Genomic DNA, 27825 nt, shown 5'->3' on the forward strand with positions numbered 1-27825 from the left:
CAATTATAACCACAGGTAACTGCGTACGATACATACTCACCCGCAACTGCGCTGCTAGTGCGTTCTGCACTTATTTTGATATTATCGCAAAGCTTGTCGTAGCTCTGAGTCGTTGTTAACCGAGTATGCCGTTAAGTGAGGACCACCTGTATTTTGTTTTGGCACAAATTACACTGGATACCCTTCCTGACACAACCCTCTGCATTTATTTGGGCTTGGGACCAGCTCAGAGAGATACTGGCTTGAGCCCCCCTGAGGCTGCATGCAATATGTTAATTTTTTAATATCATAAACAGCGATTTTTAAAAGCCTTATCACTCGTGTATATCTTTGACGCCAAAGTTGTGATTTCCCTGTGTTACCAAAACCAAGATTTTTTTTAGATGGGATTAATTTTTAAATTACTCAAAAATGCCAGTATTCTCCTGGCCTTGCAGTTGTGACAACATTGTTGTAACTGTGTCAAGGTGACCCAAAACATTAAATTAGATTCCTTCTTTCAAAAATCACATCCAGCATTACAATAGGAAATGAAGAGGCATGCTGAATCACAAACATTTTGATGTGAACACCATTTTTATTGCCTCTTTACCCTTTTAACATTAACAAATTTTCTTTTGAAAACACACAGAGCCCACAGTCATCTTTCCGAACATAATCTCATTGTCATGGACGATTGGATGTTCATCAAAGCTGAAATCAGTCTTCAAGTTGACATACAAGGGCACAAGGGGTCCTGGTGGATGGGAGCTTAAAACAGGGAGGAAAGTTCCTTCAGGCTTTGCAGGGTCTTTAATCACTGAAGTTTTCAGTATGTGACCCATCTAAGTGGGCTGACCTGCACTCAGTAGCAGCAGCAGTCTTTTTTCCGTGACGCCCACGTCATATAAAACTTGCTTGATGGAATGGTGAACACACGAGGACGAGGCACGACAGGTGCAAACTGATGTTCATGAAGGTCGGTTTGAGCAGCACTGAATGCATTCAGCGGGTCACATACAAATTAAAAAAATGATATCAAATCAAAATCTGTAATGGATCGATCATCTCATAGCTGATGGGAAACAAAAGTCAGGGATCAAAGTTTCTTGTGTCCAGTTTTTGTCCGCAGAGGCAGACGATACAGCTCATGAGTCCAGACAGTGTCAGGATGGCCAGCAGGATGGCCCACCAGTGAGCCTGTGGATGATCAATAAAGAAACCAAGGCTGTTAAGATTTGGTTTCAAGGAATACCATGCAATTTTTGGACATTGTCTTGTACCAGCTTTGAATTTGAGGTTTACAGAAATGTTTTAAAGTTGTCAACAAGTACTTTTTCCATTGCACTGAATTGTTGTTAGAGAGATATAAACATATGAATAACATAACAAAAGAATGTGTAGTTGGATCACATTTTTGATGGTTTACGATGAAATTCTGACCGGCAAAGTTCAACAACTTTGGTAAAAGATGTATTTTATACATATTTATGTTGATGTGTACGTTGAGTACACCAGGTCTTGATTGAGCATTGTTTTTTTTTTTTGTTTTTTTCTGCAAAAAAGCAAGGGCATGCAGGGTAATTAATAATCTATTGAAATCAGATTAATTCTGAAAATCGACGATTTGGACTCATTATTACATATCTGATCCTAATTATGTTTTTTGAATAGTAAAATAATATCACTAAGTCGGTTCATCGGGACTGGATTATTAGTCTGTCCTAATTGGGAGAAAATTAAAATTTCCATTTGAAAATGGGTTGACAACTGTCACTGCCAAACAAAAAATTGGTTTGTGAAGTAAATAGTTATTTTCATCTCCACAGAAAAAGGCTGCTGATCCGTGAGGTACTCTTTAACCTAAATGGACATTCCTGATTTGCCATGCTGTCAAGAGAAGCCATACTAAACCTCTGAGGCAGCCAACACTGAAACACTGGAAACAGCTGACTACCAAGGCACAATATGCAACACTTTAAGCTGAGCTGAGAATTGAACCTAACGGAAACATCTGTTGCCCCTTTAGTAAGATCTTCAGCCATACAATAAGGAACTTTTTTTTTTAATAAATTGAAATGCCTGTCATGAAAAATGCTGGAGAACCATTGAGCGATTGAGCAACTTTAGATCCAAATGTATAAAGTTACTGTACTTTACAAAGACCCAGGAGAAATGATGTGGTGGTTTTGGAGGATTTCCTGCAAATCAGTAAAGAATTGTTTACCTCCATAATTTGTATCCTGTAGGACTAACTGCCGTATTGAACATATTTACTGCTTCATTATTCTTTTTATTATACTTTTATCATAATCAACCACTCTCATCATTTGAATACTGATTAAATTCATAGTCTATTATTTACATCCATTCAATCGTCTTCTTTGCGTTATGGTTCTGAGGCGCAACTAAATATATTGACCCATGCATCCGTGTCCCTGATGACACATTCCAGGACCTCATGGGAGATACTGGGGGGGATTCCATATCAGCCAAGATAAATATCTGTCTCTTACACACAGTACTGCTTGCCAGTTACATGTAGATGTGCCATGAACAACTGTGCTGGGTGGAATTTTGACCAGAAGGCTTAACAACCCTAGCAAACTCCTTTCAATTTCAAGGGGGCAAAGTACTTTTCCAAAACTTCCCTCCAATGTCTGAGCACCTCACTCTCAGGCTTGAACTGTTCCCCTCCATGGATCACCCAACTCGGCTGCTTGTATTGGCATCTAATTTTCTGTCATCCCCCAGAGCTCATGGAACAACAGTGAGGATTGGAATGTAAATAGACTGATAATTTGAGTGGCTCCTTTTATGACTCAGCTTCCTCTTCACAAATTCGAACCGGTATATTTCCCTTATTACTGCTGATGCCAAATTGATCTGCCTTTCCAATGTGCACTCCATGTTTTCCGGGAGAAAATAATCAAACCCCCAAGTCAGTTAAACTGCTTCACTCTGGGCCGCAACTCTCTTCAAACTCAACAGACACAATCCCTTGGTTTCTTGCAGAAAATGATGGCCTTGAAAAGCAATGGCCTCAGACTTGTTCACCATTTGTCCCAACTGGTTCAAATTCAACTGTAAATTGCTCCAGAGACGGTTGGGGGTTAATGTGTGACAAGGCAAACAGTGAGAGGCAAAGAGGCAACTGTGAGGTCCTCTTGCAAGACACTGGACTCCTTTCAACTGCGTCTAAAGATCTTGTCCATGAGGACCATGAACGGAATGTGAGACCAAGTTTGTTTTCGCCGAACCAAACACCCACCGGACATTTGTTTGACATTTTGCCTAAAATATGGACACAGCAGATGTATAGAGACTGAATGGCTTGTAGTTGCATGAGCCACAGCACCCCTCAAAGAATATTCTGTGGGAGCTGTTATACACCCTCTAGATACCCGCTAATGCTTGCAGATAGCAGATTGAAGAGCTTGTTTGCTGGTACTTGAGTAGGGGAATCAGGAGTTTGTTTCCAGCATGATGCAACCAGTCTCCTGCAGTTGGACCAACCTGACCTTAATAACAATACTTACACGGCTTGTCAGTCATGACAGTTCCCCAGTTTTTTATTGTGTGTTTCATCCATAAAGTCTGTTAATGTTCGCTTTCAGGGTCAACAGGTCTTTTCTCCTGCTGTCTCTAGCTTGGGCTAAGCCATGCTCCCATTCCATGAGTCACCTGACAGTTTGCTAAAACAGCTAAACTCCAAACTCCTCCCACACTGAGGTTCTCTCTTCAGATTCTCCTTCCAGTACTCATTCATAATTTTAGTAGACCTTTAAGCCAACAAGCCCCAAAAGACCGCCTTTCTTTCGCTTGACAGCTTCCTTTACTGCTGGTGTGCACCAACGAGTTCTCAAGTTTCCTAAATTGACAAGCATGAACAAGGCACGCTCAAGATTCCATATTCTTGACCTCTTCCCAATGCACTAGTAATTCCTCTGGACATGGGAATTAAAGACAAAGCTTTAAAAGCATCATTCCACAGTACTTTTGACTTATACATTCAAGATTCTGATGCCACGCTGACAAGATTTAAGAAGAACAGTATTTGTGTTGTTCTTTGTCTGAGCTCCACCAATCTCTTTCTGCATAGTTTAGTTTAAGTCAACTGTACATGACACTACTAAAGTTTTGCAATGCTGTTGTCAAGGTTTGGAAGCTAGCCCAGAATTCTGAGGACAAACGGCAAATGTTTATGGAGGAAACCATTTGTTTTGTTCAAAAACATCAATCTATTCTTGTCTGTCCCAGTCTGGTTGACAAAATGAATAGTTTTGCTTGAAACATGCAGTGGCGCAGTCCCCTGCAAATTCAAAAGATTCGGTTGCACTGGTGTCCTGTGGACTGGCTGGAATTTAGCTCCTTTGGTACCTTTACAAATGTTATGATGTTCTTTAAATTCAAGATTACTTTTTCTCAATGTAGAATAATGCGCTTAATTACGGGACATTCTCACCTTCATCCACTCGGCCAAGTCATCAAAGTCATCCAGGTGGAGGATGGAGTTCTTCAATCTTGCGATGGGCCCATCTGCATCCAGCAGGCGGCACACATGAAATTTGTCACAATACCCTTGGTTCCCCATACATGGAGCCCCACCTACCAAAGGCAAAGCCTTTCTCTGGAAATGGCGTGAGAGCACAGATGAAGCTGTGCTGGCACACGTCCCAGGCTTATCTACCGGGGACACAAAGAAAAATAATATCTCAAAGGAATTCACAGCAAAATGAAAATTCAGTCATTATCTGCTCAACTGTATAAAGAATAAGTTGTATGAAGTTCTAGCTAATTGGGCTAAGCCTATCCTTGAAGTATACCACCTTTTTACTCACAAATATTGGGTGTTTTATGATCTGAGTAAATTGAAATTTATGACCGGATTAAAAATTTAAAGCAACTGTACTTTTGACAAGTGACCTTACTAACTTTGGTATCCTTTGATGGCGACACTAAACTGAACACATCCACCCTCATAATTTGACATACTGTAGGCTATGTCAAAATCAAACTTTTGGCTTTGAATTCCAAAATGACATCATCTTGGTAACAAGAGACAACATATCTTAGTTGACCTAGAGGACCAAAACATGTTGGCATGTTGGATGGCGTCTTACATGGTGGTTTATAGCTTGTCTAATGGAAAACAAACAACTTCAATAGAAATTAACACAGGGTGATGAATTAGGACACAAGCTGTAAACAGATTCTTCAGTTGTGAAGGCCATGCGGTTACCAGGCTGCTGGCAGCACATGTGGCATTTCTCTTTCATGGAGGCACCTGGACAGTCACATTGCTGCAGGCTGTACTTCACGCACAGAGATTCAGCGCAAACCTGCAGACAGAACAATAGACAAGAGCAGGAACACATGAGGAGATGGTCAATAAAGGAAACTAAAGAGATGTTTAAGGACATATCTTTCATGTTACCTCTTGATCAGTCAAATAAAGATTTAATCTCCGATGCAGGTCATTGGCCATCATGGCTAAAATATTTTAGGGACTCCCAAAGAACTTACTAAATGGTATACTCCGGATCCTTCAAGAAATATAAGGTAAATATTCTCAAGGTATGGTCTGAAGTTTCAAGTTTGTTGATGTGCTAATATCAAGATTTTGACTACTTAATTTTGTTTGCATATACGTTTGAAATAAAATAAAAAATCCCATTAAGACACTGTATTGACAATTTATGAATATTCTGAACACTTTGACTACGTTTTTTGATGTTTGCAATTTCTACCCCTGAAATTTTACATTGTGTTTTCATGAAATGGCTAAGCTAAACCTGCGATATATTATCTGTGTTATTTAGTCACAGAAGAAAACATGTGGTTTTCAGTGAATATGGAAAAGGGCATTTTCGTTCACCTGGAATTTAAGGTGAAATTTTTGCAAGAAGCAATACTTCAATATAAAAAGTCACTCTCGCTATATTTTTGTCATGATTTGAATGCTGCTTCCATCTTCCCAATTATTATATTCCATGATACTAACAAATGTCTTTCAAGAGTTCACGACATCTCTAGAGAACAAACAATTTTCACAGCCATGTAACATTCCTGTCTAGTTCACGGAGGATTTTTATTCACATCTGGAAGGAATATCTTTATTTTTTTGCTCAGGGGATAGAGTATCATCAGATGTGAGGACATGTGGTCAAGAAGAAGCTCTTGTTCTCTGATCATAGAAGCATGGGTTTGTTTCTGTAATACTATGTGGCAATAATAGAGTTGTGCAAATAAAGAGCTCACGATCTGATCTCTGGACAGCAAAACATGACTGACCTCATAGTCTCGATTCAACACTTGCTGATATTTATCTCAGAAAGAAACCAGGCAAAGCTGAAAGTAAACATGGAATTATTCCGGTTTTAGAAAAATATTATTGTAAATGTTGCTGCACAAATGCGGATGCCTAAATCTTTATATGGATATCTTGAGATGTGAATACTGGAAGCTGACAAATAGAATCAATGGTGACGCCTGCTGTTTTTAAGTAAGTCATTAATTTAATGAAGCGGATGACTTTGCATTTGCAATTATTAATTTGTTATTGATGAAGGAATTACAACACTGTGGTGGAAGACATAATTTCCTCACCCCATTGAGACAGACTCGGGTGCCCTGACTGCAGACAGTGAGGTTTTCCTTGGGGCTTGGCTCAGGGCAGTATGGGGAAAGGCCAGAGCACACACTCTCGTTTTGACATTCACTCTCCTCATCACACAGCTGACCTGCTGGCTTAAACTGGCAGTCCTGCTTGCAGCAAAGGCCCTGGCTCGGGCTGACGGACACATGAATGAAATTTAAGAGGGATGCACGTAAAACACGTGGAGACAGATCAAAGATACATCTAGAAGATGATTTAAATTGCTTATAGAAAGAAAATACGTTTAGGTATTTAAATTTGAAGCCTGACCAATTCATTTTTATGGGTTGTAGGATTTGAACTGTACCTGCAAACTTTACCAGGCTTGAGGCGACACTGGATTCCTATTGGCTCTTTTGCACTGTAGCAGCAGAGGTCTGTGTGGTTGTGACCTACATCACACTCCTCACCTTCTTCTACAATCTGGTTTCCACAGATGGGCTGATCACTGACTGACCAGTAGGAATACAGATGCCAATAAACACACACATACAAATACGATAAATACGGTACATATAGTGGCTTAACATATTCGCGACTGCTCATTAATCGGACCACAATGCATCTTTTCGCTCTCACCCACAAAGCAGTCGTCCTTCTTCAGCTTGAGAATGTTGCTGATGTGATTGATGCTGCAGGGAGATAATTTATCGTTGTTTTCGCGCACTTCAGATGTGGCGTGTGGAAACATGAGGTACCTGCCTTTACCACCAGAGGAGCCAAGATTCCCGCAGTTAGGGCCTTCATCATGCTGAAAAAAAAGAAGAAATGCCAGGCGCCATCTATCATATACATCATTTTTTAAATCTATCCTAATCCAAGTTTTGCTATGGATGGACATATACAGTCCAAGAAGAGTGGACAGACCATTGAGTAGTCAATTTACGTTCAATGTAACCAGAATTTCCTGAGATGACCTTGAAACTGCAACCTTTGTTCCACTCTCAGAACATAGAGAAAAGAATAAAGTGTTCCTTCTGCTTTGGTCAAAGAATATCATTGAGGCATCTTTGTGAAATAATTTCCCTTTAGTTGTCAGAGGATCACATCAGAAGAGAATGGACACATGTGGTTGAAAAATGTTGTGAAGCTGTTGATGTTGCATCTGTTTTTATTTAATTTGAAGTATTGAGCGCTAATTTCACAATGTTTCCTTATCATCACTATCTACTGCTGATTGTTGTTTTTGGATTTTGAGTCATAAAGGCAAATCCTCCCCCGTTTGAATCTGTCAAATACTTTGTCATTCTGATGTAAATAGGTCAGTAAAAAACCTTGGCAAAAATAAACGGTGAAATGAAAGGCAGAAAGTGCACTAAAAGTAAAAATGAACTCAAAAGTTCTTTAATGCAGCTTATATGAAAAACTTGATTAACAACACACTTAAAAAAATAGGCCTTTTGTTTATTCAATTAACACGGAAAAAATCCTGTACCTGAAAAAAAGCTATTTTGTGCTGGGAAGGATGGAACCAAGGTAAATGCAGGAAAAAAATTTGTCGTTTAAATACTCAAAACCAGAACTGATAGAACAGAATGAATAGCTCAGGAAAGATCCGAGTGGAACGACGTGAAAGGAGACAGAACAGTGCTGGCATTTTGTAAGGTTGTGGGTGTTACCACCCTAAATGCACTGAGAAAGGTGTCCACATTGTGAGTTGTTATGGTGATTGATGGAGGCCCGCAAAAGGGCTTCATAGAAACTGGCAAACAACAGCTGACAGAAACGCAAATCGGTTAAAGATGAGACAAGTCTGTGTGTTTGGCAAGACACTGGAAAAACGTCCCCCTCAAAATAGACACTGACCTTTCTCCAGAATAAAATTAGAGTTTTTACCAACAAGTACGAATGATAACACAATAACTGACAACAAGCAGAGTGTGCAATATGTCCATCCCTTCTTCAGGCTTGTGGTTGAATAAAAGTCGAGTAATGCGTGTCAGTTTGAAGCCGCTACAGTACCAATAGCATTGTCAATAAATATGTCTGCAATAAAACATGTACATTAGGTATTATTCAACCGCTGTATAAAGTGGTCTACAATGAGCAGGTTTTGTCTTTAAAGTGCTAAAGTTGAATGTTACTCACAGTTTTAACTTGAATAATGATGGCATAATGTGAGGACATTTGTTTTTTCCAAGAGTCCAAAACAGTGGAATTCCAAGATGGCTGAGTACTTGTATTTTTTACTGGTTTCAACTCATCCCCAGTCTAACCCTCACCTTAACCTTTGCAACTCCAAGTAAAGAAAAATGCATTCTTCAATGCAATGTTAAATAAAAAAGTAATGGAACTGACTTTCTAAGTAATCAGTGATTTTGCATTATATAACAACCGATGAAGCTTCTCTACTGAGAGAAATTGCCTTCTGGTTCACGATGAATTCAAATTCCAAAAAATGGAAATACAGACCGGGGATCCCAGGCTGTGGCCAAGTTCGTGAGCAAGGGTCAGCTGGACATGTCGAGGAGGCAGGAACTGTCCATAGTTCTGAATGGTGATCAGACCCGTGTTCAGGGTGGAGGTCCGGCTGTTTCGCAGGGTCACGTGCCGAGAACATATTCCCCCCCAGTTACCTGAGGAATGGATATGATGGTATTAGCTTAAGATTTACTTTGTTACAGTTACAGCTTGAGTCAATGCTTTTACCAGGAAGATGGTATCATATTTGTTACCGAATGGACACTTTGGAGCTCACTGATCAGTGATGGCTCGTGGAATTCAAATTTTATTGATGGTGCTGATAGTGCTGATAGTGCAGTTTGAACAACCCAGCAGACTGAATGTAAACACAACTGCCTGCCCTTGCAACGTGTGTTACATAACTGAGCTCGAGTCATATTGGAAACCTTAAACCAACAATGCTTACAGATCTGAGATCGATGTCTGGGGCCTAAAGCTTGGGTCTCAAAGGTAGACCAACAGAACTGAACTCTCCATAGGTTACATCACTGCCTCTTCCTCACTACTGAGGTTTATGTAATACTCCCAAAAGCTATTCTCATAATTCCAAACAGCTGCACAGATTCACAGGGTTGGATAGGTGGGTTGTGACATCATCATTGAGCTGAGAGGCCACAGGACTCATTTTAAAGAAACCCCTGCGATTGGTCAAACTGAGCACCTATGAATTTGTCCTAGAAGCCTGAGCAGTTAAAAAAATCACTTGTTAGACATATGACAAAACGTGTACACACACGGGCACATGCACACATACGCACACACAAACACATGCACGCACACACACATATGGAAATGTGCCATTTAATTCAACTTGTGAGGACGCTAACCGCCTGTATCTTAATAATAACTATTAAACAGCTGCACAGAATATTCTCCATACATGGCAGCAGTGACCTGCAGTCAGTAGAGGCAGGTGAGGCCAGGCCTCACCTGGCATCATGGAAAGAAAAAAATGTAAAATGAAAAAAAGCAATTGAATGGTTCTATTTATTCAGTGATTTGTACTATAAAGTTATGTCCACCTAACCTCACAATTTTCAGTCGTTTTTTTTTCAAAATTGCTGAAAAAAAAATTAATTTAGCGTTTAAATATGAAGAAGAGCCATGCAGTGACGCGGCAGCCAGTGGAGCCATGCTATGCGGCTGAGACCGTATTGCTGTCTCTGTGGATGTCACTATTAAAATTTTCAAACACTTTAAGTACTAATATATGAACTAAATTTCCATACTTTAGCCAATGTGTATATTTTTTTGTTAACAACTGTTGAACAAAGCGGCAGCGAAGACACACAAAGTGAGGCACGCAGTGACGGGGCCTCATGGTAGGGGGCACTGGTGATCCAAGGGAGCCTTTTTACTACACGGCTAAAGAATGATAGAATTGCAATAGCAAGCTACTGTAAACAGTTAGCAAGTCAAGTGCAGCTATCCAGTCATTTTTTTCTTCATGTTTGGCTTTATTTTCAAAATGGAGGATTACATAGCTAAACTGAAAGAATTTTCTAAACTGGACTTTCGGTGGAAGCAGGAGATAATAGTAAGTAATAGTAATAGAAAGAGAAGACCAACGCCGGCGCTAACGGATTTGCTTCAGACTAGGAGACGGAAGACCCGGTCTTTCCAAACGGAGTGGTACACTCGAAAAGACTGGCTGTGTGGATGTCCAGTAAGAGAGCGACTTTTCTGTTTTTTCCTGCATTCTTTTCAAACATGAGCGGTCGGCCACTCACAGTCAAAGTCAAATCACGTTAAAACATTCAAGATGTCCTGGATAGATTTGGCTTTGAATGAACAGCAAAGACTCAACATCTGCATCCACAATGCTAAGCTAAAGGAAAACCGCTCAGCGGCGCATGGACTTCATTTTTAAGTAAAGGTAAGAGATAATAACGTTTTTTTAATGTGCTTTTTCTATGCTACAGTTTGTATATGTAAAGAATGCTGATGTGATATTTTAAACAAAACACGTTAACTGCTGCCAGTAAAATGATGAATAAGCTACTCGGTAGGGTTCATATGTTTGTAAATCTGACTGATGACGTCAGTGCCTCACCGTGAACCTCACCGCACGTCACTGAATGGCAGTCCTTTTTTATATCCTTTCTTTTCACACATTCTCCTCATGTGAAGTTCAGATTTGGGATCTAAGCAGCTTCTGTGCAGCCATATGAGTTTTATGTAACAGCTCTCAACACAATATGATCAGTGCCATTATTTTGTGAAACAGTAATTGTGGGGTGCAAGTCTGTTAAGGATGTTAGTGCTGATTTTTTTGATAAATCTGAGATTGCTAAGTCTCACTGAGGACCTTGGGAACAAGGTGTGGGCAGTTGGATCTCCCATGAGCATGTTTGTCTCTTGTAGTGGATGTGACGTTGACATCCAGGAACAGCAAAGGACAGTGAGAGATCAGAAAACAAAACAAAACAAAAATAACAAAAACAAAAAAAGTAGCTTATTCTGCCCTCACAGAAACAATTAGTGCATTGTAGAAGTTACTACCATCAGGGAGGTAGTTAATGGCATTACATTAACTTTAGCACAGAAGTGCTGTATTATCAAATATCACGTCGCCAGCCACAGAGTCACTGTTTCTCAATGCTCAAACACAGGCAAGTTTCCCCAAGCTTTTCAACCAAGAATCGTGTTTTTGTTTCTTCACCACTCCCTGCCTTTGACCTAAAATGCCCCCCTAATTGGCTATTCAAGGAGCTGGGTTTCCTAGAAAGAGTGTTCCTCTGAATGACCAGCACTGTAGATTTTGGCAGCAGGAACAGAAGGGGGGCTGTGAAACAGGTTCCTCCTGCTTCCAGTCATTGCTACGGAAAAGAGCTGGAAAGGAAGACTCCTATTAATAGTGTGCTGGATAAACACGCTAAGAAATCATCCTTAGGTCATTCATCTCATGCAAACAATTGCCATCAGGAGGAAGCACTCATATAATCTAACCAAAAAGAGCCACTTTGTTGTCATTTTGTCTTTCGTAAATATTTGGACATGCAATATATTTGCAAAAGTGCATTCATCCCTGCACTCACTCAGAACATATTGCAGATGCAAACTTGCGTAAACACTGTTAAACAGTTTGAAATGAACAAACAAACAATAGTAAAGGGGGAGTCCTTTACTGGAGTAGGAGTTCCTCTGCCCCCGAGTTCTGTGACCTTTATATTGCAAATAAGAGGTCAATTTAATCATTTTCATCTCAATGTCCTTTTCTATGATCATTGACACTATGTGGAAGTTAACTGTTCAAATTTATTCAAGTTGACCTCTGAACGGTTGTGCTTTTCAAATATGTCATGGGAGAAAGGTTGATTGTTTACTGTTAGCACACTACAATTACACCCTTTATAATCCGTAATCCCTTTGAGTAACCTCAAAGTCCAGGCATTACATTTTAAGGAATGACTACCATGACTATTTTTATCTTTGCAAAAGTGTAAACACTACTGTCAAATGTACATATCAAGACACTCCTTAAATCTAACTGCTATCACAGTGCAACACTGGAATTGAATCCTTATTTTTAAGTTGGTTAATAATTGATTCAGTGATAAGAATAACTGCACTGCAATGAAGAACATTCATGTCTCAATTGTTGCCTGTAAACTTTCTACATTACACAGTAGCAACATCGGATGATTATAGTTGATCCTAACCTATGGCAACTACAATTTGTCCAATTATGAATTGGAATATTCCGCCACCTCATGCTCCTCAAGTCTCAGGGGAACATGGAATTTTACTGGCACTTACACTTGAGTGGCAGGAGTCATTTGGGCCCCAACCCCCCATCCTCCTCTGACGTATGAACACACAGCTTGGAGGAAGTATCAATGGGGGTTGTATATATAAATATGTCCATGGATCTGCATGTGTAAATGGCACACCCTGCTGTAGCTACGAGGGCATCAGGTTCTTTGAGGTTATGATCATATCATTAAAAACCAAAAGCCAAGTATTAACTTAGACCGCTAATAGTCTGGATTTGGAGAACATGAGTGGATGAGAATCTGTTTCTCATGGTCAAACTTTATCCATGTGAATTTTCAGCTTGGTCTTTGCCGTGGTCACATGGAGCAGAAAAGTCACAACAATGTCACTGAAGGTCCACAATGTCTGTCTATGTGTGTTTCTCACGTGAGAGATCACCATGGCAATGGTGCTGTGGAATGTAGTCCCAAAGACGTCTGCGATTGTGTGTGTGTGTGTGTGTGTGTGTGTGTGTGTGTGTGTGTGTGTGTGTGTGTGTGTGTGTGTGTGTGTGTGTGTGTAACGTGTCAAAGGTTCATTGGTGCCTAATCACATGTCAGTGTGACAGTCTGCTCTCACGCCCCTCAGTTTATCCAATCAAATTGTGTATTTCTGACAATATCATAGAAACAAGCAGGAGGAACATCACACCACCACAATTCTTGCATACATCTCCAATGTCCTGCAGGATGGAAACGACCTTTTGGTTCATACAGTTAGATCATAATGATTCTAATCTCTGGTTGTAGATCTGTCAATTTTCCATGCATATATCCTCTTGGAATTTGAGAAACTGAAGCACGTAATAAACAATTATAAAAATTTTGGTATTGAGTACTAGCTAACACTACTATGTTGCAGTGTTGTATGATGACTGGTTTTGTGACAGTGGAAAACAAAAAAAATGTTTTAAATCGATGAAATTCTATTTTCCAGTCTTGCTGTTTGTTTGCCAATATTTCCTTGGGATTCCAGCCAGGCAGAAGAGGGTTTGGCAGTTTAATATGCAAATCAGTGAGGACTGCTACTTAAGCAGTTCACTCACATTTTGATTTTGGTCTTCTAAACATGTCACTGCTGGCATAACAGTGCAAAGTTGTAGGTATTTTGCAGCCCTGTACTTATGGGTTACTTTTGAATTGTTCTTCTGCGATCAAACATAAGAGGTGTTATATGGAAGTGATTTCAAGAAAGTAGTGTAATGAAAAACACTCTTTTGTTATATGCAAAAAGTGTTACCTCTTGATTTATACGGATCTTTTCTCTGTAGTGAAGACGTCTTTTCACAGGTAAAGTCAAAGTGACAAAAGCAACAGATATTTGTAAATTAATTAGTCATTGTCATAGGTTTTCATTAATTCACATAACCTGAAAAAAAGTTATTTTAATTGATAATTAAAAAGTGGAAGCCAACATAATTTCTCCAAGAAATTCATGTCATGTTCTAACAGCACATAATAAGGGGTATATAAGCTCAGATAAGATTAGACAATCTGCATCTCTGCCTGAATGGCTAAATGAAATCAAAGTGTTTTGGTAAATGTGTGTGAGTGGATGCTTTGAACGTGGCCTCTGGAGAGTGAATCTTTGAGAGGCCGATACGCCATAGGAGACGCTACGCTTTTGACAGATCAGCAGTGATTCATGCAGCGAGGCAAGGTAGAAAAACACTCTACATTTCAGCTTGGAATCACAAATCTCTCTGATGTTACTTTTAAAGCTGTCAAATATTCTTGACCTGCCTTTGTGCTTTAACTTTTTTAAGTGTTGACATAAATGGGAACCATAACATCTTTAATGACATACATGTGAGCTCATGTTTAGTTTTACTAAATATCATCTGTCAGTGATGTAAAGGATTTTTTTTTACATCTTGTTATGAAAATATTGTGATGAACATGAACACATATTACAGATTACACTCAATGTAAAAGTAAGCTTCCACAAAACTGTCATAAATAATTGCTGGGTGCTTCTGATTGCAATTCACCTACACTTGCAATAAAGACTCACCAGCCTTTCCTTCCCAGGCGAGCCCCAGCACTCCACTGTAGTCTCTGTTCGTCAACAGGTACGACAGGCAGAAGTTGCCCCAGTTACTCTCAGAGTAAAGACTCAGCAGCTTCTCAGGTCCGATAAACAGGCGATTCAGAGGGTCTGTTTTGTTCTCCTTAGTTATAACCTGCAGATATAAAGAAAAATACCCTGCTCTGGGAATTTTTCAAAAGCAGAGGCCAGCATGCAGGAGAAAACCAACTGAGAGTGTCTCGTTTCCATTTACGTTTTTCTTTTTAATATAAACATCCAATCACATACTTCATAGAAAGGAGGTATTCCATATTTGTTACTTAAGAAGTGAACATGTTTAAGCCAGAATTAATGGCTGTGGGATTCTTTGCATTTATGTTCGGCATTAAGACAAGAGAAATTCTTACACTGAGGGATTTAACTTTGAAGTTAATCAGCTTGATTCCGTCAAAGTCCACTTTATCGTATATGTCATTCACCGCTCGTATGTAGGAGGCGACCTGGAAAAAAAAGACACATCCTTTATTTTTCTCTTTGCAGATTCTCAAAGGAAAAGGACAGGGCTAATGCCAGAGAACACATAAAACTTTTTGAATGAAAAATTTTTGATGCTGTTTTCTATATTTGAATTTTTTGATCGTGCAGAAAATCTTTCAAAGTGCAACTTAAAACTTCAGTATGAATAACTGAGTTTTTAAATTTAAAAAATGCCACTTTTAGGTGATCTGTGCTGCCTGACATGTGTTTCCAGGTCCACTAGCACCGCCAGTCATCTGTCATACGCATGTGTTAGCCTGTCACATGTCTGTACAGCAACAAATGTATATACAGTTGGACCGTCAGTGAATTTCCACTGTTTAAGTGTGTTGTTGACACAACACACTTAAACAAGTGTGTTTGATGACTGCATTTTGTTATTTACACATCATGGCACTGCTTACAGTATATTCACTTGCTGGGGGATATAAAAATCCAGGGAAATTGAAAGTTTTTCAAAATATTAATTAGTAATTGAAAATGGCTCTTTGATTCAGAGCACCTAATTATCAGATCAAGGCTGATCTTTTTATTTATGCATCATGTAAATCAGAAATATACATAAAGCATTTCAATTTCGGGTAATATTCAAAGTCCTTACATGTTTATTCAAATGACATTCAGAAAGTGAGAAGTTAATTAAGTTTAAGGTACTGGATACTGTTGTCAGCTCGAGTCAGAAGTCACAAAAGTCAAGTCACACTGACACAAGCGCATAGAGATATTTAAAATATCTCTTTTCAATCATGTGCGTTTGCAAGGATTCTCAAAGCATGGGTAATGAGATGTTTCCCAAATGGAAACTGAGTTTAAAACAATGATCAGAAAAAGCATTTTTCTTCATTTTGCTTATCAAAGATGAAGTTGAAATTTGATTTTAGGTGTGTTTGGATAGGGCTTTTGGCAGATGTGTGTGTTTGTATCCTTTGGAAGAATCAACTGAGTTAGGGGATACGGTGAGCCGCATGAAAGTCTGGCACTATTAGTTATAGCCTTCAGTCTCTGAGCACAACCAAACATGCAAGCAACAGGTCATGATAATATGCCAACTAAATTTGAAGTCACTCCAGGTCAGGAGACACCACACTGAGGTTGAGACAGTATTTTTTAAAGAATGTGTTTTTTTTTTTTGTCATCCGATTTAAATCTGTGAATTCAACTTCATGTTTTTCTGGGTGTGGATGATAATGTTTTATATCTCAATGCACTTCAGAAGCTTTGATGAAAAAACATGAGAGAACAGGACAAAACAAATGACTTTCTGGGCTTGAAGTGTAGCTGAAACTTGGCTTGGCATGAAGGCCAGGTCAGTGTTTTGTTGTTTCACACTGAGTTCAGGGAGCTCAGCACTTGTTCACAGAGCTTGTACTTGGCTTGCTCTCCCCTGGGCCACCATGTTCTCTGACAAGTAGATCTATATGTTCTCTGGTCGTGGGCTCTGGTGATCACCGCGTGCTATGCCATGACAGGTGTGTGCATCTGAGCCCTGAGCTTCATTTGGCAGTTGGACCCATTTCACCCTTATAGCAGAAGGGTGTCTTACTTAATGTGGTTGAGAAAATAATGTGCTTCTTTAATTCCAAGAGTTTTGGTCTTTTAATCATTAAAGGTTGGATAGGAGCTTAATAATGATGTCTCAAAATCCTTTGACAAAGATTTTTGAAACTTGAGGAAATGAGGCCTAATACTAAGCGGTATCAAATGTATCCTTAAAAATAACAGCAATGTATTTGAATGGTAAGCAACATACTAACTGGTCAGATGTTGATAGATAAACTTCAAGTAGGTATTATATTAGATTCAACTGCCTCTAAGGTACGGAGATAAGTCTCACGGTTTTGAAAAGTGAAACTTGAACATTTTGTACACGACTTCTCTGGGCTGAAATTGAGCTCAAACACAACAAAAGTGTATGGTTACCTGAGCTATAACAGCTTCTACAGACTTAAACTTCTTATAGTAGAGGTGGTCAGCATGGATGTGAAGCAGGCAGCTGGTCTTTGACTCATCAACTGTCCGTCTCGTCCGACTTGTTGCTGCCTCCTGTGGGACAAAAAAAGGAGAGGTGTGACATTTGAGAGGATTTGAAAAGCCAACTCTTAAATGAGCGGTACAGGACTGTTTCAGAAAATTAGAACACTGCGATAAAGTTCATTATCTTCTGTAATGCAATTTCAAAAATAAAAATGTCATATGTCCTGGATTCATTACAAATCAACTGAAATATTGCGAGTCTTTTATTATTTTAATATTGCTGATTATGGCTTACATCTTAAGAAAACTCAAAAATCCTCAGAATATTAGAATATCATGAAAAAGTAATTTTTGTTTTTTTAATTGCATTACAGAAGGTAAAGAACTTTATCACAATATTCTAATTTTCTGAGACAGTCCTGTATATGAACCCTTAATTGACACTGGAAATGTATTTGAGAGCTGTTTATCAGTTGGGGACATGCTGACTGAGCAACTAGTAACCCGGCTGCAGGTGAAAAGGAACAAAACTCTTCCGGGAACGACATCTGTTTGGATCATTTCATACAAACAGCTGGAAATGATCTACACAAGTTGGCATGTTGTTAAATTTGGATTCACATGAATGTACCAGCATCCATTGTGTTTGGACCACCACCCACTTTGTGGAAGTTTAACAATACCAAAGGTTGGTGGGCGCTAAATTAACCAAATGGATTATTCTAATGGTTACGGCAGCTGTTGTTAACCGTTTCCTCAAAAACTCAGTTTCGGTCATCTAGTGTAGTTGGTCCGACAGTCTTAAAAGATGAGATAAGATAAGATAAGATAAGATAAGATAAGATAAGATAAGATAAGATAAGATAAGATAAGATAAACTTAAGTCCCCATCGGGGAAATTCCTTTATCCCAGCAGTGTAACAGTTATAATGTCAAAAAAAAAGGAAAATAAATATGAATATGAATATAAATCAAAAGACAGAAGACAGAAGATAGCAAGACAAACAATCCATGAATAAATAGACAGCAGATAAATAGACAGCAGACAACAACAACAACAACAACAACAACAACAACAACAACAACAACATCAGGGATAGCAATGGACAACATCGAGGAACAGTGAGGGTGAAAAAAGGGTTATTACATAATACATACATCCTATAAGAGAAATCGGTGAATTCTCTTTAAGAAACCATTTGGTCTGAAGTTACTGCCAATAAATGTGTGGATTATTAGGATGACTATCGAAAAATGTGGCACCATGTGGTATGTGTGTGTGTGTGTGTGTGTGTGTGTGTGTGTGTGTGTGTGTGTGTGTTTATTCATTGAGGGATCGCCTGGACATCCTACCTCACTGGGTCGCATGTTTTTGGCAAGGAGATTTAGATGTTCTGTCACACAAAATCCATCAGGTGTATCTCCAAAAGATGGCAGAACTGTGTAAACACAAACACAAATGTTCAGATATACACATATACATTTAGAATTATCAGCCTTCTCAGTCAGTTCTCTGGTCAATCAAAGAAACATGCACTAAACTGTTTTTCTACGTACCCCAAAATACTGGGCCGCCAAATAATGGTTTAGCTTACTGTGTATTCACTGAAACAAACAGAACATTGAACTGTGCTCAGAAATGAACACAAATTGTACCTGAAGAGGGCCAAGGCCACTATCTGATGTTTGGACCATTGCTTGCTTTGTTTACTGGTGTGTTTTAGTGTGTGTACTCACTCAGGGACTTGAAACACAGAGATAAACACAAAATGACTGAGAAGTTCCAGAAGTGACGATACACCCTCAAACCTTCAGTCAAATAAAAAGTTGCTTCATAAAGCCTGAAAGCATACTGCCCTTTGTGGGCCTGAAATAAACGCTCTTAACTTTTTTTCATAGGCATTTGTAAACAAATGATGATTTTGAAGTGGATGCTGTGTGACTGGGAAGCAAGCAATTAATTTTTTCATAGACTAAAATGATCAAAGACCAAACAATATTTCACATTTTAAAATTATGATTATGATGAGCCGTTTGAAGCAAAGGCTACTTTTGTGACTTAGAATATTTAAGATAGAGATTCATAGGGTTGACTCAGAACACATAAGATATATAGAGTTGGCAAAAAGGTAAAAGAGATGTGCGGATTGTTATTTTGAGCTGTCTATTACAAATGTCAGCAAAAATCAACTGCTTGTTAACACATTATGATTATGTCAAGAAACTAATAGGGGTAGCAATACGCGCACATTCTCAGACACTTTATAAATAGAGGCCTCACATTTGGAAATTGGCAGAGGAGTCTTGAGTTCAGGTCATAGTGCAGCCTGCAGTAAAAACTGTGAGAGGTTTGATTTCTTTAAAACGATACATCATTTCATAACACCTCTAAAAAATAGATTTTAATTATTTGTATGAATTGACCATTAGTCTTTTTTTGGCAGTATGAATTTCTCTGAAGCCCAACCAATTGTATCATTTTCTTGTCCAGAGGTCTGGTCCTCTTTGGAGAAAATAGCAAATTGAAATCAACCCATCCAATTGCAGAATACAAGATAATGAAATATCGCATAGAACTTTGAAAAGATACCATAGGTTTCCCGAACCCTATGATTGCTGCCATAGTTCTTCAACATAAATGTGGTCCGAAATTCTTTTGAACTCTATAAAATGCAGCAGAGTCCCATGACACAATAATCACTTCCACCTGTTTGGAGTATTAAGAGAGAATGTTTTGTAATTTAAGGGTGAACCAGAAGTAGTTCAAGGGACAAGTCGAGGTGCAGGTGACTGTATTAGTGAGTGGAATCTCCGACAGCGTACCTGGGCAAATGTCATATCATTGGATCATACAGGCAATTTTAAACCAGCCCTTGATTCAAAAAGAAGCTGAGGATTATGTACACACCAACACACTGACCAAATTATTTCCAGACTTTGCTATCTGCAGATGTTCTCACTTGCTTTTGGTCCATCCCACTGTTTGTCAACACAGTGTATTTTGATATTTGTACTTATCAGGTCAAATAAACAGAACTAAATGGGCCAGAAAATCAAATAGATCAGAATTCCATGAATAGATCAAACCCTTCCTGTTGACAAATACCAAAACCACCACTACAAAATCGAGTGAAAATCAGTGTCAGGTGTCTAGATACTCTTTGGAAAATAGTTCTATAAGTCAGACTAGTGAAAGAAATACATTGACACACTATCATGCTTGAACTGACATGTAGAATCATGAAATTAACTTAGGAACTTATATAGTGCATTATAGGTGTATCTTTGGGTGTTTTCCAAGCACCTTTTGAGCCCCACTATTAGCTACAAAGCAAAATACACAAAACAGAAACATACTCAGAAAGTATTTGGAGCCCTATAATTGTCCCTGCTTGACTTCACCCCACTGACTGAAGATGTGAACATTTCATCAACAAAACCACTGACCTATCTGTATAACTAGTAAGGAAGGCTCTTTGCATCATGTCGCCAAGACTTAACCTGTAATTTCTTTCAGATCCAATCAACGTCACTGACCTGCATTTTTTTGCAAACACTGTTTTTCCTGAACTATGAAAATTTAACTGCTGTACATTATAATGGATCCTCAATAGATCAGACGGTGAAGATGCCGTCTGGCATGTATATCGTTAGTGGGCACTAAATAATGAAATTCATGTTGAAAAGGTATCATGTATGTTAAGATTCAAATGATTTGACTGCACTGACAATTCAGGTCAAGGTAATGTGGAACTTCCATCAAATTTCAACATGAAGGAGTCATGCTGAGGCTGCCAAAAGCTGAGTTTGAAGTCCTCCTCTGTTTTATCAAACATTGAGTTGTATAATAAAAAGTCAGCTAATTGTTATCACGTTGTTCATTATAGGGAATATAATTGAATTCAAACTGATAAAAAAAACTTCTGTCAATCTGGACTGCTATAATGTTCACTCAGAAACACATATTACAACTGAGATCATTTCCAAGTGTCAAACCCTTTCAAAATGTCAAAAAGTGGGTCAAGGAAATTTATTTTTTTGTCACAAGAGAATCAAAAAGGTTGCTGCCAGATAGTGGTGTTGGATTCAATATAGTTTTGGCACAATTCTTTGAAAATATATAGACTATTGGGGAAAACATGATGAAGGTTGTGCTTCTAACTGTATTTTTAACTTCATGGACACAGGTCAACACCACATTTCAAGTGATGCTGAAATTTGTTAGTATATTTTTTTGTAATTCCAAAAATGAAGTTCCATGTTTGGCATGGTTCTAATGCTGTGATGGCGTTAACAATTTTTAATTTTTGCAAACATTTACTTTTGTAAAAGCCAATGAAAATAGTTTTCTCTTTTTTTTTCTTGTTGAGGCAAAGTTCACTGAATTCCATAGGTCTCTTTATAAGGCCTCAATTAATTTTTTTTTAAATTTATTTTATTATTTTTTATATTTGTTGTAGGAATTGGTCGCTCTGAACTGTGCCACATTTCCATGGTTCAAGGGGCTGCATAACATCATTCATTTCAAGTCCTTAAACAACCTCTGTCGCCACAACATGACATCCATGGGAAAGGGAAATCCACAACAGATAAGGTGCATTGTGTCAGTCCCCTGTGTTTTCATGCAAATAATGAATGGGACATTAATTGTTTATTGAAATATTATGTGCCAAGTCTTTGACAGCTTCCCCCAGATATTCTGGCCAGCAATTAAAAGTGTATCATGCCGTCAGTTGCCACATGTTCTAATACAAATTTTTGCTACACTTATAAAAGAGGTCCAATAAATGTCTTGGACCCATAGGCAGCAAGGCAGCGTGTGAGTCTGTGAAGATTTAAATTGAAAAGGGGGACACTTGGCTCAATCTGATGTATGTTTAATATATATCAGAAATCACATAAGACAGACATAATTGTGCACACATGCACCCCTGAGAAAATAGACACAACCAGAAATAAGCATTGGCAGACGTATAGCCAAATTACAGATTGACAATTCAACATTCTCATGAGCAAACTAAGAGTCTTGTTGCCATGAAGCTTTCCTTAAAGCATCTCAAAAAAAGATTCTATTTGAAAGCAACTTCAATTTCACATAGTGTGTCTCTTAAAAACCATATTAATTCTTTTTCCCTTTTTCCCTACCACTCGTGTGTGTCTCCTTCTTCCTTAATTTTTTAACCGTCCCCCCAACTTTCTGCAGGACTACTCCTCCTCCTCAGAAAGTCACAGCATCTTAACTTTGTCTTTTCTATGGCTGGAGCTAGGGTCACTCCATACACACCTCCAGCCCCTTCCTTGCTCTGAATAGGCTCTCCCCTTACAGTGGAACTTTGCTGTTGCTAAATGTTGAGGGGACGACAGGTTCATTGGCCTTGGTTAACCTTAAGCTGCATGTAGTTTGAGACTACAGATACTGTACAGAAAAAAAAGAACTGTGAGGGTTTACTCAGGGGAGAGATATATTCTGCTGTGGGTGTTTGTCTTTCTGTAAGACTGCCAATAGAGCTGTTTCTTTTTGGCCCTTCTGTCCCCAAAGGCCAAGAAAAGCATTTAATATCACAAAGAGTTGTTTGCAAACTGTCAGCCTCCAAGTGAACATGCTTTCTTCCTCTGTTATCCTGCGTATATGTTCATTTACAGGTGACTCAAGAGGAAGTGTTCAAATTAGAACTTGGACTAACTATTGTGCCTATTAAAGTAAAAAATAGAAAGTATTCTTACCCATGTCATCCTCACGATAGATAATTGAGTGGTAATCTGTCGGGCTGCTGGTATATCTTTGGACATGCTCTATGTGATAAGTGCCATTCTCTGTATGAATCGTTCCCTCAAACTGACCCTGTAACACAACGCCGTGGCAAGATGAACCATTTTCACCTGCAAGACCAGAACAAAAAAGATATGTCAGACTTGGAAAGGCGACGACAATCTATGACATCAACTAGACAAGAAAATGAGAAAACTGACGAATATGTTTCAGAAAAGATGTAGATTAAAATGTTTATTCAAACATGAAGAGTCTGTTTTAATGTTATTGTTTTTGGTTTGATTTTTGGTTGTGTTAATGTCTTCTCTGTAGAAGAATAGAAGAAATCCTTTTATTCATCACATTCAGCAAAAGGTCAGGAAATTTTGACCACTGCATTTAATCCATCATGGATGAGCAAAAGGCAGCCAACTAGAAGCACAGGGGGGCAGTTAGGCGGGAAGTGTTGTTCAGCAACATTTCACCAGACTAGAAGGAGCGCGGGAATCATGCCAGGAACGTTTGTTTCCAAGGATGATCCCTCTAACTCCAGCCACGCTGCCTCCAGGAAGAGGGGAGGGGAATCCTTCTCAAAGTTTTTCAAGGAATCCTTCTGGAACCAGGCCTTTGCGGGTAGCTCACCAGTGACTGCCTGTTGACCAGCAATTGGCCGCCACAGCTCAGTCAGACACTGCCTGAACAAACAACATGGAGCCATTGCCCTGATGGGTTCACCACAATAAGAAGAGGCATTTAGATCGAGTGAACTGTATTTTGGATGTCAGTCAGAGGAGGCGAGCTGATAATTCTGGCCATTGGCTTTGCAAATTGGTTCTCTGGATGTGTAATGTTACTTCACCAATGGGAAGTAGTAATAGGTTGCACAGGAAGTGGAGCCAGAAATGATAGCATTCTCCCCCGCCTATAGGATTTTTTCTGTGACCAAGCTTTTGGTAGAAGGAGGTATTGCAGGTATGGATGGCCCCGGGGTTCCCAAAACTTGCCCAGAAGAGTCGGAACATCCTGAGCTTTGGTGGTCACAAAAGCAAAGACACAGTTGTGGGAGGAGTTTCAAGAGGCCATGGAGAGTGACTTTAAGGTGGCTTAAAAGAAGTTCTGACCCCCCCCCCCAAAAAAAAAAAAACAAAACAAAAAAAAACCACTATCATACACCCTGTGGAGCAGGCAGAGGCGAGGACTCTGAGAGCTTTCGTCCAAACCCCCAGTGAAGGCTACTGAGGAAGTCAAAGAGTTCCTCAGGGGGCAACAGGTGTAGATGACATTTGTCCACAGTTCTTGAAGAAACACCACTGCAATGTCACAGCTAGGGTGGGATCAGTGAACTGGGAGTGGTAGACGGATGGTGGTTGCCGTTTTTCAAATGGGGGACGAAAGGGTGTGTATCAACCACAGCAGGATCACACCCTGCCCAGCCTTCACGAGAGAGTATATATCAGGGAACTGGATATGAGACTGGACGATTTTCAAACCTATGATTCAGGAGGATCAGTGGGGATTCCTTCCAGGTTGTGAAAACAGTGGACGGTTCGTGGGAGTTTTCTTATCAATTCTACATATTCCGCAATTCCTCGTTGTGGACTTTTTCTGATTTTTCTCTGTAAGGGATTGGGGTTAGCCTTAGAAGTAAGGTGAGGTGTACGGACATCTTGGGAGAGATTGCAATAGAGCTGTCGCTCCCGTGCATCAAAAGAAATCAGTCAAGGTGGCTTGGGGACCTGACATGAATGCCTACTGTGCACCTTCTGTGAGAAGTGTTCTGGGCACATCCCCCAGACAGGAGGTCCTGTGGTTAACCCAAAGCACCCTGGAGGCATTATATATCTGGCCTGGCCTGGGAGGGAGCACCTTAACACCCCCACAAGAAACACTAGAGTTTGCTTGAGACTATACAGTCTGCTGCCACCAAAACCAATCCCTAGATAATTGATGGACCTGTGAATGAATAACTGAATGAAATAGCTATGATTCCGGTCAGATAATTATCACTTGAATTATGTTGAGGTTTGCTCTGATTCTGTCCTTGCAGGTTTCTGTGAAATACTTACCCTCCAATCTCCCTGAGTACATGTGGGAGAGGTCAGGTGACGTGGTACCATTGACAGTAATCACCTCAAAGTTTTTGGAAAAAAATTCTGCATTCTGTCTTAAGCACAATTGGAATGTTCTGGGAAAACAAAAGAAAGCAAATAAACAGATCGCACATGTGGAAGGTTTTAGAGTTTGGCCAAAGCACAGAAATACAGACAATAAATAACAGTTACTACTAATTCAGACAGGTTTTTCTGAAAAAAAGAACTCCATTATTTAGCAACTCCCAACAGAATGTTTGAAGCAGTCAATCTGATGTTACCTGTGAAAAGCAGTAAAGTCCAGCAGCAGTGTATATTCCTGAGTTTTTGTCGCTCTCCGGGCTCTGAGGTGCTTCTTGTGGAGTGTCTCCCTGTCGTACGATAATCCTTCATAATACTTTATATATGGACTAATGCTGTTCACAGCACCTGACAAACAGGACAACATCAATGTCATCACTGACTCGAGAAATTGGTCGATTGCACTTCTTCAAAAGTCAAACAGCAGTGGAGAGTAGCATTTTGTTGAACTGAATTTTTAATGAAAATAATTAATGTAAAAGCTTGCTTCAAACAACCTGACATTCTAAATCAGAGAATGGCAAAGTAAAGAAAAATCCGACTTACAAGGAAATCACAATTATGTTTTAAAGAATTCACTTAATTAGGCCCCCATGCATAGTAAACCAGCAAAAGTACATGACATATCATTACGTTTAGCAATCAAAGCTTACAGGTAACATTTAACTTTCACTGTGCTCAAAAATAACCACAGTTAGTGAGTCAGTCACAGAGTAATAGCTGCAGAAGCAATCCTTCTGACTATTACTTCTTGCTATGTTTGCTGTATGTTTACAGACTAATTGCAGGGACGGTATGTGAATTACCGAGTATACTGTTGCCATCCACATACCAAGTACATGCATCCTGGTTGTCCTCTGTATTGTAGCAAATATTGCAACAACCTGAGCCAAGAGAGCCGCATTTAAAATTATCTTATGTAAGACCAAAGAAACCATGAAAGACTTTCAAAGTTATAATTCAAGGTGATATAAAAAGAATTCTTCATATTTCACTCTGGATTTATACTGTAACTCACACTGATTGAGTACTGGGGCAACCTTTTGTCACATTCTGGTATTTATTCATGCCGCAGTGTCATGTTTACTCAGTCAAATGTAGTATTCATACTTCCATGTAACCAATACATCCTAGTATTCCTGTTTCTGAATATTGCATGCAATTTGCACTAATGACTGCCATGTTTACAGCTCAAGCTATGGCATCTGTTGCTGCTGAAGATGACACCTTGACTGTGACAATATTTCCCTCATGCTATATTAAAACAAATAAACCTAAAAACTAGGATAGTTGAGCCCTGGGAATATTCATGTTGTCCAAAGACCAGATGGTCTTATGGCTGGCTTAGTAAATAGTAAAGTCCTTGTTGATTCCAACTTAGTGTTTCCATCAGTTGAGTTCAGTGTATGTCAATTGCATCCACTGCAACCTTTAGGGTAACAGTGGATGGAGATTTCCAATAATGTCTCTCCAATAATTTCCACTGTGACTTGAGTTCCGCCACTGTATGACACTGATGTCTAAAAACGGATTCCTAAAAACCTGGTTAAGCATTTGGACGCTTTCCCTAATTTTAACAAACATACATATTTAAGTGAGAAATTCATATTACTAATTTTTGTGTTTCTGGTCAGTCACTTGTCTTCATTGTCATGTAAGAAGGCAAATTAAGTTAGAAATTAAGTTGATATGGTTTTAGGATACAAGAAGATCTTTCAAATCTGGGATGGGAGCTTATAAATGTCTTTGAAATCTGGACAGAATATTTCAAAAGGCCATTCATAGGGAGGATAACAAAAAAAAAAACATGAAAATGTTTTCCATGAAATGTTCTGTATTTCCAGAGGCGCCCTGGCAAGTTATCATGAATCAGAAGAATCAATGCTCACAAATCCCTCATTTCAAATTATTTTGCGACTAAGCCAGACCTTATCATATCCTGAATAATGTTTTGGCTTTGAAAGGACAGGCTGTGGTAAGCGAATAACACTGTCTGGAAACCTTTAATAATTGTTTACATAGCAGCATTATATCACTTTAATCACATCTACCTAAGGCAAATGGTAGGTATATTAATCTAGATGTGATTTAAATTTAGGCTCGCTTTGAGCATTCCTGGGGAGGACAGATTGAGGAGTAAACTATTTATAACACCACACACACACATATATATATAGGTCAATGCACCTGGGTAGTCAGACATGGTCATAAAATTATAAGCAACAGCCACAGACAGATTGTGGGTGCAGTGTAAGGACAGGCCTCTCATTCAAACACAAACATAGCTTAATCTGCGCATTCCATCGCTACAATACCTGCGATCTGCTCACAACAGTTAACCACCACAAACAGTAGCCAGTAGAGTTGAGCCCTCATGATCTCCTCATTGGTGTGTTTATTTATAAGTCCAGCTCTTTCTTCCAACTCCCGAGGTCACCTCTGTCTCTCCTTCTCATCTCCTCAGACTTGCCTCTTCATGGCCCCATGCCTTGGATCTCGACATTGGAATG

At 39.2% G+C, this 27825-nt stretch overlaps 1 protein-coding gene across 2 annotated transcripts; it reads right to left on the bottom strand.

Moving 5' to 3' along the window:
• Positions 1 to 557: 557 nt before the first annotated feature.
• Positions 558 to 27808, bottom strand: LOC147225884 (disintegrin and metalloproteinase domain-containing protein 10). 2 transcript variants are annotated; one of them, XM_086161162.1, is made up of 16 exons: positions 27631 to 27808; positions 26122 to 26199; positions 25516 to 25663; positions 25211 to 25329; positions 23120 to 23275; positions 18749 to 18834; positions 17342 to 17464; positions 15292 to 15384; positions 14870 to 15038; positions 9050 to 9213; positions 7217 to 7388; positions 6945 to 7089; positions 6589 to 6772; positions 5222 to 5321; positions 4445 to 4665; positions 558 to 1179 (listed from the first exon to the last, which is right to left on the bottom strand). In XM_086161162.1, exons 1-16 carry the CDS (start codon positions 27689 to 27691, stop codon positions 1072 to 1074), a joined length of 2127 nt encoding a protein of 708 aa, XP_086017288.1. In that variant the 5' UTR covers positions 27692 to 27808; the 3' UTR covers positions 558 to 1071. The 2 variants fall into 2 exon arrangements, with proteins under 2 accessions (XP_086017288.1, XP_086017289.1); XM_086161163.1 differs by lacking the exon at positions 26122 to 26199.
• Between the last annotated feature and the right edge of the window lie 17 nt (positions 27809 to 27825).

This window comes from Fistularia commersonii, chromosome 16, assembly GCF_037954325.1.
Source record: "Fistularia commersonii isolate RoL2024-O1a breed Wild chromosome 16, RoL_Fcom_v1.0, whole genome shotgun sequence".
In the NCBI taxonomy this organism is placed as follows: domain Eukaryota; kingdom Metazoa; phylum Chordata; class Actinopteri; order Syngnathiformes; family Fistulariidae; genus Fistularia; species Fistularia commersonii.

Coding starts and splice junctions, on each gene's coding strand:
- LOC147225884 (XM_086161162.1), bottom strand. CDS start 27,691: ATGAGGGCTCAACTCTACTGGCTACTGTTTGTGGTGGTTAACTGTTGT. Junction 25,664..26,121: donor GGATGGCAACAGTATACTCG/GTAATTCACATA, acceptor CCTGTTTGTCAG/GTGCTGTGAACAGCATTAGT. Junction 1,180..4,444: donor ACTTGGCCGAGTGGATGAAG/GTGAGAATGTCC, acceptor GATCATCCACAG/GCTCACTGGTGGGCCATCCT.